We start from the raw sequence: 14258 nt of genomic DNA on the forward strand, positions 1-14258 counted from the left end.
AGTTGGTCGGTTGCTGTCGCTCCTAACGCATCTTGTAGTCGTGGGAAATGGCGGCCTCACATAGTTGTCCTTTAAAGTCCAGCTCCAGGGTGAACTCCAGGTCACGCTACGGATGATGAAACCATTTTTAAAACGAATTGATTAAGAAATGTATGACAAAAAATAGCCAAACAAAATCTTCACACAAATAAAAAATGCAGTGGGGGAGTTTGACATTTACTTGTGTAGCTGTACTTTATTATTTCTATTTTATACTACTTAATACTTCAGTACAACCAGCTCTCTGCCATGAATTAAAATCTATTGATAATGTTGTGGCTTCATGAGCCTTACCACATTCTTCTCATTGGGCCTGACAGCAATACTGCCAAAGATCTCCTCTCCCTTCTTGACAGTCAAGTAGTCCTCCAAGTAAAACACTGTCTGCTTCCAATGTGTGCTGGCAGCATCTGGAGCTGAGATAGAGGACAGGAGGGATCAGGAAGGAGGTTAAAGAAGAAAAGAGTGAAGAGGAAAGAGAAGTTTAAGGTGAGCGTGAGAACGTATATAAATAACAAAACTGTTCTAAGGGACACTCGGCTCCCCTGGCCATGTTGACATGGAAGGAATTTGACAGCAAAGCACCTGAAACTGGTTCACCAAGTGGGAGAAATACAGAGGCTGAACTCCTTCAGTGATGCTCAGCCTCGGGCCCAGCAGACTCGGCCAAACATAGAACCTCCTCTACACAACATTATGTAAGCAGTGGATGCATGAATGTATTAACATAAGCTTACATAACGGCTTTGCAACGCTCTCTATAACCGGCGTCCTTGACGGCACGTTTCCAGAAGCGCTCGGTACAAACACGGGGTCGGTTAACGAGGCTTCCAGCAAAGTGTAGCCAGTGTAAGGTGATGGAGAGCGATGGCTTTTAGTTAATGGATGTTGATTTACTGTTTAGAGTGCTTGAGCGCAAATATTTAGAAAGATATTTGGAAAATTTGACCAGAGAGTGTAATCTGATGTACTCCTCATGTCTTCTGAGGATTCTCTGTCAAAGCGTATCATGAACTCAAATGGTAAAGAAAGTCCTTTCTCATTTACCTCTAGTGGTATCTACCCATGGAGATATTTTGGTTTTATTTGCTCAGGTTTTGGGGTTTCAGTTTTCCTGAGTACCTGATCACAACAGGTTCTGTGAAAGAGAAACCGGGATAATGCTGCCTCTCACCTTCACTCCTTTAAATATCATTCACCCTTCTTCTTTTGTTTTTTACCATTCCCATTATGTGGAGCTGCATAAAACCTGTTCATATTTTATTATTTTTGTGACACACAGTACATGCCATTGTGGTTGGTTGTTATTCTTATAAAATCAAAGTATAAATTTGCCATTCTAACATCTTCTGATACCTATAGGTTAGAGGTTTTGTCAGGACATAATTATCTCCGTCTCTTTGGTCTCCACAGACCAGTTGGATAGAAGACTGTTTTGGAATTAATTGACTTTCATTTGGCTCAACCAGAAGGGTTTATAAGATCTGTTCTAACTTTAGAATTGGACAAATTCCCATTAATGTCTATAGTTTTTACAATGTCCAGTTTCCCTATTTCCCCCCTTTCTTCTTTCGTTAATATATATGTACTAATGTCAGTCTGCACAGTAAAATTATGAAAATACGCCAAGAATAATTACATTCAAGTATAAAAAAAGGATTTTTGAAATGTTATAAGAACCATAAAGAAAGTTTCTTCACCTCCATTGTATAACAGTGGAGGCAGAAATCTCTGAATGTTGCCCAATACAACTGTTTGTATGTCATGGGGGACCACACACTACTCACCAGTGGAGAAGCCGGTCTTCTTGTGACACTTTGTGAACTCAATGTTGAAATAGGTGACCAGGGCATGGACGTAATCGTTGCGCTGGATCTGCAGACAGAAGGCTGATGTGAAGGACAGGTCCTCTGGCTTCACAGTGTAGATGTCCACTTCCTACATGAAAAGGAGAAGAAGAAAATATAATTTACTCTGCTTTATTTTGCAAGGACATCTTTTAAAAGATCACTGGGCTTTTCAATTTATGACATATCATGTCATAGTAAAACAGCGTCTACAAGCACAGACACACAAGTTGTCGTCTCTCACACACACATGCAGGACATGTATATGTCGATCCTTTGCTTGATTATTCACCATAATGATTGTGCATGTGTGAGCGTTTGTGTGCGAAAGCACACCGGTTGAATCACGGCTGGCAGACGAAGCCTGTTCACAGTACACATGCTGTGTGGGTGTCCTCCCTCAAGTCTACTTGGGAGGGAGGGAGGCTGTGTGTGTGTGTGTGTGTGTGCAAGTACCTAAATCCAGCACTGCCTCATGAATATGGCCAAAAATGTAAGTATCACATTTTATTTTTTACCTGGCAGTCATCACTGTGATTCCAAAATAGGATTGGAGACGGCCATGCGTGCACTGTGTCGATGATGTTGTATGGAAGAGGACGAGGAAGGAGGATTTGACAGCGCAACCTGTTCATCTCACCCGGTCTATTGGGCTATGAATCGCTCGGCCATGTGGCGTCAGCGTGGCAGATTGCGATTTAACACAATTTCCTTTCCAATGATGCCAGGCCAGTGTCATATACAGAAAATTGTGGGAAGAGAGGGGAAAAAAAGAAGAAGGAAAGTCCCCGGGAGCAACTTTGTAATTTTAGCGTGTGATGAATGGTTGGCAGTTTGAAGTAAGATGGGGTGAAAGTGTCTGGCAGTGGGAAGGGGGGGGGGGGGGAGAAGCCTTGAATCAATACACGGGGAAAGAGATACAGACAGTGGAAATGTTCAGACTGTCATATTCCTATTTACTAGTAGTAACCCTCCTCCAACCTAACTCATAAATCACCTTTTTGATCACAAAAGGATGTGAGTCCATTTTATTCCCTCTGGTGACTCGATGCCTGCTCTTGTGTGACATTTCACCATCGCACAGAGGGAGAGACGGAGTGAGACCCCCATATTCGCTCAAACTACTGAGGCATGTCATTGCTTAAATCAGAGAATGTGACGGTAAATGATGGGTAAGAAGAAATGATTAAGAAGGGGAGAGTGAGAAATGAGACTACAAAATGATATGGAACAAAAAAGAGAGAGAGGGGATTCAACATATGGGTAGCTCCAGATAATAATAATAATAATAATAATAATAATAATAAAAATATATAAATCAAAGAGAAGGAGCAGTGGAAGACGAAAAGCAATGATATAAAAAGGTAGACAGGATAAACAAAAAAAGCTATCCCCTCCCTGAATGCTCTTATCCTTCATTTGTGAGATAAGAGACAAGCCACTTTCAAGCATGGAAACAGATGAATACTATTACAGCTGCCCAGAAACATTTGTTATGTACTAGACAATAGCCTCACATGACTTTCTTTTGGGATGCATGTAGTTGGTTGCAAAACACGACAGATGTAAAGCTACTGAATTAATCATGACATGTATTGATGCTTTGTAAGGCATAAATAGTCCTCACTTTAGATGAACACAGAACATACTTAAGTAATACTTAACTAATGAGTAGTAACTACCTGAATTAATCATGAATTGCAGTATTAAAACACGTTGCATATCTATATCATATATATAAATAAATGCATGAATAAATGACATCTAAATGATTTTGTTTATAATTTACCAACACTTTATACATTCTCTTATTAATCATCTATAAGTCCTTAATACTTCATTTACAAATGGGGAATCCATCATTTATAAAGCATGAAAACCCAATCATGAAGAATGAAACATTTATAACTGTGTTTATGAATTGCATACTAATGAGTTACTAATGAGTATTCATGTTGAAATAATGCTGTATAAATTATGAATTAAGTGTTTATTCATGCTTTACTAATGCTAAATAGTGTGTACTTATTATAAAGTACTACCGAAAAACCTTGCTTGTTGGGGCGTATGCCTCAAACCCGCAGGCTTTTAAAAATATAAAACAATATGGCGTGAAATACAAATGTTCACACTCCTTCATCATGCACGCATTCGCAGACGAAGACATAGACTGACCTTCAGGAGGCAGGCGTTAGTCACCACCTGCTTGGAATCTACCAAATCCACCAGAGGCTCTTTGATGGCCACGTTGCGAATGCAGCTCATGTCGAACCCATACACGTTTTCCCACCCTGTTGCATACACAAATGTAAACAGCACCCATATTAATGCACATGCCAAGAGTATGTGTTTTCTGGATTTTTTTTTACTTTCAGAATTTCTATACACATGCAAAGCTCTGTTCTCTCTGCTCCTGCCAAGCTGTCAGCACGAAGAAAAGGTGGGAGGGAAAATAAAACAAAGCACTTAACCCGACCAGGAAAGAACACTCACGCTGTCTTTCTGTCTATCCAGTCCCTATGTGGAGAAAGACACGGCCCTCTGAAAATAGACTCCGGACTCCTCTACCTCCTCCACCATGTCTGGTTGGCTTTTTTTATATTATAATTTGGGCTGAAAACACACCGTGCAGGCGTTCCCTCCCCCTTTCCCTCTGTCCCTCCACTCCACCTTGCTTTGTCAGAGGGCCAAACACTAAGTCTGAGCGATGTGAAGGTGGAATATGCCACCGACGCAGATAGAAACTAAAAATAAGAACGCAAGGGTTTGGGTACACAGAATTCTGTTGAGATTTATGTAAAAGCATGCACCTTTGTGTGCATGTAGATGTAATAGAACAGAGAAGGCCACCTGTGCAGTGAAAGGAAATTAACCCAGATTTGAAGCCTTAGTACAAGTGTGAATGGCACCTTTATTATTGGTGCTTTGATCTGGATCACAATGTTAAGCTCGGCACTGCTGCTGTGACAGATATTTGAACACATACGGTTTAGAGCACAGAATGTACTGCAGAATCTAGACATCTCGGGGGTGTAAATACTTATGCTTGTACTTTATAATACGGCATATTTTATAGTTTCTATGTTGGAAACAATGCCTTCATTAATAGTTAATGTATACTTTTTATTAGTTTATCAATCAGTAACATGTGCATTGACAGAATGTGAGACAATGGGTTGTTACACATCTCTCTGTGATTTGGTGTATCTTTGCAGTTGTTGTGTCTCTTTGTGGTTGTTGTATGTGTCTCTATATTAATTTTGTGTCTTTTTGTAGTTGTTTTGGTCTCTTTGGAGTCATTGTATCTTTCTTCTTTTGAAGGTGAATGCCAGGGAGGCCCCCTGACACTTTGGGCCCCTGGGCATGTGTCTGTTAGGCCCGTTCAGTCGTCCATCCACCTGTATAATTTGAGTTGCCATGTAGGGCTGTTGTAAATCCCAGCATAACTTGCTTTGCGTCTTGGCTAACTTTAACGCTGCTCGCTAACTAGACCTTTGGACCCCTTGAAGTATGTAAGTTAATGTCTGCTGACCAAGATCCATTTATCAATATGTTACACGTCAAAACCAAACCAGATGGGTAGTAGAAACTCGTTATTATGAATAACTGCTGACCTGATGGCTCATTATAATATGACAAGCACATGACCTTTTATTAATGACTCACTCATTTATCACCGTCTGCAGTAGTATATCACCCAAACCGAATTTAACCCAAATCGTTTAGCTACAGCTCTTATAAAGAATGGCTTATTAGAAAGTGGAAACATACTTTTATATAATGCTTGAGTTTGGTTGGACTTTAACTGCACAGCGGTCATTAATAATGCACTGCACAGCTTAGAGGAAGGACGAAACACAACTCTTCCATAATTACTCACAATGTATCTTGAAGTCTTTGTACTGCCTGTCTTCAATGGCTACCACGTAGAGGGTTGCTCTGTCAGGGAACATCAGGCCTCCAGGTTTCTGAATGCAAGAAAAGCTTCTGGTATTAATGCTCACACACACAAAGGCCATCCATCACCTCTATTGTTCACACACCTGCCATGTAGTATATGATTATATGTGCAGAGTTTAAAGCCTGCATACAACTACTGAGGTTAATATCCTTCATGTATGACCTCAGCATAGCGGAAAGCAGACACATGCACACAAGCGTACAGTAAATCCTCTACTTTATCACTGCCGGGTGTGTTTATGTGTCTAAAGCCTTACTTCCAGCCAGCTTCACACACTCTCACACACACACTAAACCCAGCCCTCTCTAGAGCCTCCAGCAACACTGTCATACCAGCCACTTGTCCCTGGCGAAGATGACGGTGTTGAGCATGGACTCGTAGAAGAGGCAATAGCCCATCCACTCCGAGATGATAATGTCCACCTTCTCCACAGGCAGCTCCACCTCCTCCACCTTGCCCTTGAAGATGGTAATGACTGCGAGGTATACAGCAGGTAACACATTACTTCACGGCATCTTGATCACATTATTACAAGACAATAACTGTATTCTCAGATGACATTGTTTTTTATGCTTTGGGATTTCTGCAAATTAGTCTGGCTTAATTACTACGCTCCTCGCATGCCTCGGGGCTTCATGCATGAATTGGTCTTGTTTTCTGTTTTCAATTTGACCCATGATATATGGAGATACTAGGAAATAGATTTAAAAAAGAAAAACACAGCTATTTAAGAGTTGCTACTGATACTCATATGCCTTTATAAGACTTTGTAAAAACCAACTTATGAAACCCACCATCTGTTGCCAGTCCTCCATCTGTAAAGCTAAGGGTGGCATTTCACAATGGGAATCAGCAACACTGAGGGAACTCTGATTGATGGCAGGTTATTTGACATCAGAGGCGAGCTGCCAGTTAACCATCAGAACTGTGACTAATATTGTCGAGTGTGGCGATGATGATGGAAATATAACGATCTTTCACGCTGCTTCTAATCCAGATGCCATCGAGCTGTTCTGTATTCCGACGGACGGGTATGACAAATATAGCAGTAATGAGAAACCACTTCTACTTACCATTGTGGAGGTGATTTGACTTGATAATCTTCTCAGAATATTCGGATATGCTTGAACATTCAATCTGTAGGCACAAGGGCAAAACCACAGACTGTTGCATGTGTGTGGTAATATATACTTCATCTTCTGATAACAGGCACTTTTCAGCATTTTAATAATCCATCAGAAATATGTTCCTTAGTTTTCCATGTCATTGGACGTGAGCTGCAATGGCGATAGCTCCCATTTCCCCTCCCTATATATACAGACGATTAACCTTTGAGGTAATACTGGAAGGACAAATCGAACCAAATCCATCCAAACACTAATGTCCCTGATCACTCACCTCAGACCCTGTGCAGCATGAAAACTAATACATCATTTTGCTCTCCAATACAATATGAATTATACATGACTGTGAAAGACACTAATGCATAACTTGTGACGAGGGGAGCCAGATGTCTCTTATTCCCGGTGTGTAAGACTGTCTGAAAGAGATTTCTCACCAAAACACAAGGAGCTGGCCCTAAAGAGGAAGCTGTTAGTGTTTTATGGAGAAGTAAAGGCCACGGGCGAGACATCAGAGCCAGATATGATATTGGAAAAGGTGTGCGCACTCTCTCTCTCTCTCTTTTTCATTAATATTTAATAGCAGAAGCTGTTGGCTGATTCTAATGAGGATTAGAAACTGTATCCGTTTGTGGCTAAAAGGTGTATCCATCCGTCTCACCCCATACACGTGCTTGGCGCCGGCATTGGCAGCAAACATACAGAGGATCCCCGTGCCGCTGCCAACATCCAGGACGATTTTGTTTTTGAACACATGCTTGTTGTGGTACATGGCGTTCCGGTAGGTCAGCGTACGCACCTCGTCCTTCAGCATCTCCTGTGTAGATGAAGAGATAAAACAGAGAGCTTCTAGATTAACATGCAAACCACTACAGATTCTACACTGAACTGGTACAGAGTACCTGAAGAACAGTGGGATTCATAAAATCCCCAAAGGAATACATAATACTTATACTATTACATAATGAACATACAAATGTGCTCACATTTTCTTGTATAATGAGGTAGATAAGGCAGTATGTAGGCCAAAAGTCTCGGGGACAGTGCAGAGCTTCTTGAAATAGAGTAAAACAGGAAGCCTTCGGGGACGGCCTGATATCCATCTCCCTGAACCCATTCACACATCCCACTTTCTGTCTTTCTCGCTTTGCACTCCTCTCATCAGAGCACACTCTTTGTCTGCAAGAAAAACAAAAACCTGTCCCACATGCTAAATGTGGACACTATTTTAAAAAAGGGTCTATATGTCCCCAAACTTTCCCAACACCACTCCTTCACAGATCAAGGTCATTAGCTCGGGTATAGCTATACAATTATACTCAGAATTATACAGAAACAGATAATTTTCATTTATGGAATACTGAACCTGGACTATTATCACATATTTGGTTTCTCTAGTGCTAGCTGGTAAAGGAAAAGCCTCATCTTGTCAGCTGTGAGACACTCTCCACTCCTTTTCTTTTCCTCCACAAGATCGTAGGCGGACAGTTCTCAGGTTTATGTTTGGAGTTTAATTTGGGGGCGTCATTTAGATACAATTTCATATTTAGAAAGTACTGAGGGGATTTGTCTTACTAAATGCTAGAAGCTTTAAACATTTATCTTCTGAGAGTTGTTCATCATTTTATGATGTTCGGTTTCATACTTTGTTTAAACACATGAAAGCGCTGGAGGACTGAAACTTGGCTTCTCTGTTACTTTACAATCAATTTTCAGATCCAATGAATCGAGGTTTCCTAATCCAGTGTCTATATGCAAATGTTTCTTAGTGATAAAATAAAATCCATAACAGAAAGAAGATTTGGACTACAACCAAAATCAAAGCCTATCTGTCCATGGAATTAACTCAGTGGACGTGTTTGAGTTATCCTGCTGACAAAAAGCCAGACTAACAGGTTGAAATGCCTTGGCAGGTGAAGGAGCATCAGGCTAGACGTCTGGTGTCGTTCTTTTATCCCGGTCTCACACACACACCAAGCGGCCGTTTGTCAGCCTGGCCTGCCTACCTCATGGATGCCAAAGTGGGCATACGAGTCAAAGTAGTAGTCCCGTGATGTCATTTCCTCCGGGCTGATGAATTTGGAAATCTTGCCTCTACCAGGACAGGTGGCCAGGGCTGCTACATGAGGCGTATGAGGGATGCAGGGCACATGGTGGGTCGTAGGCACTGGTTTCGGCAGTGGGGAGGGCTGGGCAGACTGAGAGAGGGGGGACGTGACAGGCTGTTGCCGCTGATAAAGGGGAAGAAAGAAGGAAAGGCAGAAAAGGGGAGAATTTGCATCATAACTTACAGACAAAAATGAGTAAATAAAGCATATGTTTCTATGTCCAGTCATTTCGAGTGAGTGGACCTGCTTTTATTACGGGGCTGCCAGATGAATTGCAAGCCAAAAAGGGATTCATATAATAAGCTGTCAGGAATTCCCATATAGTCTTCGACGTTATACAGACATGGAGACTCGCGGAAGAGCCGGTAAACGATGCAGGTTCCATTTCAGCACCAAGGACAGCGGCCACGTCCAATACCGTCCATACAGGGAGGGCTGACCGTTTAACACAACTACAAACCGCCCGCATGCATTATCACTACTATCACAGTCACAGCGAGTACACATAGCATCTGCAAGACACTGAGAAGAATGCACTTCGCTTGCAACAATATAGTGCAACAATGATTCAAAAGCGGTTATACGACGATGGCAAGAAGGACAAAGGTGTGCACGTTGTATTCAAGTCAAATGCGTTGCCACCACACGGATAAGCACAATGACATTGTCCCCGGTCCCGCTATCGCCGGGTGCAGGACACCACAAGGTCCCTACCTCCGAGCTGTCCGCCTCCGCCATCTTCCGCCGTAGCAGCAAACAACGCGACGAATGCCTCAGTCCCATGAGAGCCGACGAGATTTACGCTACAACTCTTGAAAGTGTAGATTTTTTTTTTTTTTAGAAACGTGTCAAAAAAAAATACAAAATAACACTAAGCCGCCGGATACATGGCTGCAATACACGTAAAGATGAAAGTCTTGGTGTCACCAAATGAAGTCTTTTCCCCGAGAAAAAGTTGAGAAATGGATTTGCGTCAGGTGAGATGTACAGCAACCCGTGCCGTGAAGGAGACACAGGTTGTTTTAGAGCGGGGACAGAGTCGTCCGTTGGCTTGAAGGTCTCTAAAAGGTCGCAGGTTTGATCCCAGCAGGAGTTATCGTGTCCACCAGCACCAGGGCGCCCCGTTTAGAAGTCCTCGTGCAAGACTCTGCGCTCATACCTGCTCTCTGATTTTTTTTTAAATCTCTGGGTAAAACTAATCCAGGAAAATGCAAAGTGTCAAGCGAACAAAAACGAGTGGAAATCAAACTCCACACCAGAAAAAAACGCCTCTTCTCTGCTACTTCTCTTTGAATTCTGGCATCTCTCAGCGTTTTGGACCCGGAGACTGAAATGCGTTTCTCCGTGTGCGCCGTGGAAAGTCCTCTGCGTGATCCCGAGGGGGGTTTTACCGGAGAGAAAGTTAAAAGGGGTTCAAACTGTGAGTGTGCACTGCCGTTATACACACGAGCCCCTTGGTTGACACGAAATGAATCGTGAAAAAAATTTGAAACTGTCTCAAAAAATACCTCAAAAAAGGTATAAGCCTCTGCTTCCCAAGGACAGATGCTTCCTCACACCAGACTTTTCCACAGAGGAAGAAATCAGCTCTCCGGAAACGCAACCAGCGAGCTTCTCAGCCGCTCGCTTATGTAACATATATACGTGTTTTATGTGCTGGATATATAATAAAAAATAATAATAACGTAGACTGCAATATGTTCATTTTGTATATGTGGTTATATACTTTATTTTGCTACTGCTAAAGAAAGCACATATTGTGACATTTGCAGGTTCCTGCTACCCATTACTGGCAATGTCCGGTGACATTACGCAGTGATGGCTGTGCCATTGTAAGGAGAATTCAGAATTCAGCTCAGCCAATCAGAAAACTATGTTCCAGAAAACTACTGAATAGGCGATGTAACTTGAAGGAGACATTAGGACAATATGTTAGCAAATATAAAATAGATAAATAAAACGAAGAGGATATGGCAAAAAAAACTTTTATGTACATAACTTACCATGAATTCATGCATGTTAAACGAATGAAAAAGCATAGATTTATGTACATTTCTTATCAAGAATAGTATCTCATGACATTAATCCCCATGATTTATTGAGTTATCGCTCATGTTAATGTCTTTTTCACAAAACTGTCATAACAGTGCACATGTATGCTGTTGAATTCCAAGTGTTGTGATCATGATTAATCAATGTGACAACTGTCTCCAAGCAGGCCTCTCCCTCCAGGAGTCTGGAGTCATCAGATTCAGCTCTGCCATCATACTTAATCACAATCAGGGAAGTCACACACAATGTTTATTATTGGCATACCATATTAACTATCGTATAACATGCTGGACATTTTTTCCAGGAGCCTTTCAATATTCACTGCCCTTCCCTGGTGTTATTTCAGGTCACAAATTGGAGCGGTCACTCATATTTGACATTAACCTCATGTCTATTTTTATTTTACCACCTGATGACCTGCATCTGTCTGTCAGGGAGGGGCATCACTGAAAGAGAAAGGGTATGTCTCGCTGGAATCTCCTATATTCAGACAAAACATGCAATTGTATTAATACCATTTTAAATGTACACAATATAAAACAATTATATCCCCAATCAATACTGCCTTCCACTAGGAAAATCACAACATTTCTCAGACCATGGACTTTTGATTTCCTTTCTCTCTAGCATACTGTTGATGTCTGCATCTGTTCCTCTTTCATTAGTCTACTGACTCACTCATTTCATGCTGGAACCAAAGATTCAGTGTAAATAACCCTGAAATGATCACAAGATATTTGTCACTGAAGAAAATGGGCTTGTGTCCCATTAATGAAATACAATGAAACACACCAGGTTTTAATCACAGTTATGGATGAGCTCCATCAGTAGTGATTAAGAACATCGGCCCACGCATCACACTCGATGATAATGTGTGCATCCACTCAAAAACTCACACACAAACACACAAATCAGTGTGTGGGCAGGAGTGAAAGCTGTAGGCAGACGACTATTGATTGACTTACAAATCTCACAAAGCAGATATTCTATTTGGTGAGTAGCATCGCCCACCTAAAATGTTAAGAGCTGCGAGGAGCCGGGGCTCACTGAGATGGATTTCTAGCGGTGGAGCTAAGAGGTTAGATGAAGTTTAGGTGACCTTAATGTCACAAGGTCAAACTTCTCAACGTCTAAACGTCTTTGTGCAAAACCCTGAACCTGCAAACTGCTGAAACAGTGGAGGTCATGGCTGCACTTTAGCTGTAATTGATTAGTGAAATGTGTACACACACTTTCTTAGTCAATAACGGAGATATTGTGAGGAAGGCTTTTAAATGCCTTCTTGTGGAAAAAAAAATTGTCAAGAGTTGGTGAAATACTTTACAGCTTTGAGTTTAATATTGGTCTTCATATAATAAACATACAAATATTATTCACAAAATATGCATGAGTTTGATTACCTTTTTATAACAGTTTAAATGTGTTGTTAATACTTCAAGCAGACTTGTTAAGTGTGCTAATAGAGACCAATGCTATATATTATGTGGCCTTTAAAGAAGGAACAAACTCAGGGTGTTTGAGGAACAGGGGTTATGATGAAAGGGGCTCTATCTTTGTTGCCTTGAAAATTGAAGTATGGATACAGTTTCTCTCTAAAGTTGGAGCAAGTGAAAGAATAGATATGCAATTTAGAATTCACGTCAAAGAAAGAAACTTTTCTTTTATCGTAGTCCACAAAGATACCCACCTTCTGAAGCTTGTTTTTCAGCTCGAGTTTCACATATGATGATGTATATGCATGGTATATTCCTTCATCAAGCCCAATGTTCCAAGCACCATTATTATCTGTAAGACAGTGTTCCCCATTTCTCTCTACAGACTCTCTGACCACTCCAACAACCCACTCAGTATTTCCCTTCACTTGCACCTCATAGTAAAACTTCCCTGTTGTGAACCCCTCCTTGGTCAAAACTTCTGTCCACTTTTCAAATCTCTTTGGATTGTGGGGAAGATCCTGCTTAGTGCCTACATAGCATTGTTTTCCATCCGGACTTATGACAAGGAAACAATTTGCCGTGTCGGGATCAAAAGTCAAGTCCACTGCATGTTCTCTCATTCTTTTCATTTTGATCTCAGGGAGCTCCTCCATTATTTCATCAACTCTCTGTTTCAGCAGAGTCACAGCGCCTCTCGCTGCCTCGAAAGACGGATCGCTGTGACCGCCAACGTGGGCCCGGTTGGCGTTTAAAGGCGAGGACAAGGCTGGGAAACTCTGGAGAAAGTGATGGTGATCCTCGGACTGGAACAGCTGCTCCAGCTGTCCGCTTCTGCTCTCCAGCTCCGAGACCTCCACCCTCAGTTCTCTGATCAAATCTTCGGCCTTCTGCTTGGTTGCTCTGTACCTCTCATCGATCGCTTCGACGAGCTCGGCCTGGCTTCTCTGGATGAAGCGGATCAAGTCTGTGAAGACCTGCACACTGGCTTCTTTCTCCTTCTCCGCTTCCGTTTGGCTGACATCGACGGCCTTTTCAAACTCCTCTATCTTCTCGTTCCGCGCCCGTGTCATCTCTTGAATACTTGCCATGGTCTCACCTTTCTTTGTCATCGTTGCTTCATACTCCTCCTCAAGTGGGACAACATTGTGGCCCTTGTGATCGGTTTTGAAACACAAGACACACACGAAGGCCCGGTCAGTCCTGCAGTACAGTTCCGTTATCTTGCTGTGCGTCTTGCACATTCTGTCATCCAGATTCTTCACGGGGTCGATGAGTGTGTGGCCCTTGAGACATGCAACTCTCTGATGTGGCTCGAGGTGAGCCTCACAGAAGGATATGAGACACGTCAGACAAGATTTAACCGCGTTTACCTTCCTCTCGGAGCAGATATCGCAAAGAACGTCTGCTGCTGCAGGAAGCTGTGGGTCAGGAGGAGTTGAGGCCTTGACTTGAACTAACGTCTTAAACTCAGCAGCTAACTCAGACATTAAAGTGTTGACTTGGAGCTCGGGTCTCTGGGGAAATGTTCTTTTGCATAATGGACACTGGCAGGTGCCACTGCCGTCCCAATACGTGTGGATACACGCGCTGCAGAAGTTATGTCCGCATGGCGTCGAGACTGGCTCAGTGAACACGTCCAGACAGACGGAGCAGAGGAACTTCTCCTCCGACAGCAGACTGCTGGCAGTGGCCAT

The 14258-nt window shown here is 42.2% G+C and overlaps 2 protein-coding genes across 3 annotated transcripts; both read right to left on the bottom strand.

Annotated features, from left to right (window-relative positions):
* Positions 1-22: 22 nt before the first annotated feature.
* Positions 23-9859, bottom strand: prmt8b (protein arginine methyltransferase 8b; the record flags this gene model as incomplete). Of its 2 annotated transcripts, none has more annotated exons than XM_079236080.1 (10): positions 23-106; positions 334-455; positions 1827-1977; positions 4062-4177; positions 5767-5854; positions 6180-6322; positions 6921-6984; positions 7630-7785; positions 8975-9196; positions 9791-9859. In XM_079236080.1, 10 exons carry the CDS (start codon positions 9857-9859, stop codon positions 23-25), a joined length of 1215 nt encoding a protein of 404 aa, XP_079092206.1. The 2 variants fall into 2 exon arrangements, with proteins under 2 accessions (XP_079092206.1, XP_079092205.1); XM_079236079.1 differs by having other exon boundaries at positions 8975-9199.
* A 2728-nt stretch (positions 9860-12587) lies between these two features.
* LOC306752487 (zinc finger protein RFP-like) lies at positions 12588-14258 on the bottom strand (the record flags this gene model as incomplete). The annotated part of the gene is made up of 1 exon (XM_079236249.1): positions 12588-14258. The coding sequence occupies one exon, from the start codon at positions 14256-14258 to the stop codon at positions 12636-12638; it is 1623 nt and encodes a 540-aa protein (XP_079092375.1). The 3' UTR covers positions 12588-12635.

The sequence above is a fragment of the Taurulus bubalis genome (assembly GCF_910589615.1).
Source record: "Taurulus bubalis genome assembly, chromosome: 20".
NCBI lineage: Eukaryota > Metazoa > Chordata > Actinopteri > Perciformes > Cottidae > Taurulus > Taurulus bubalis.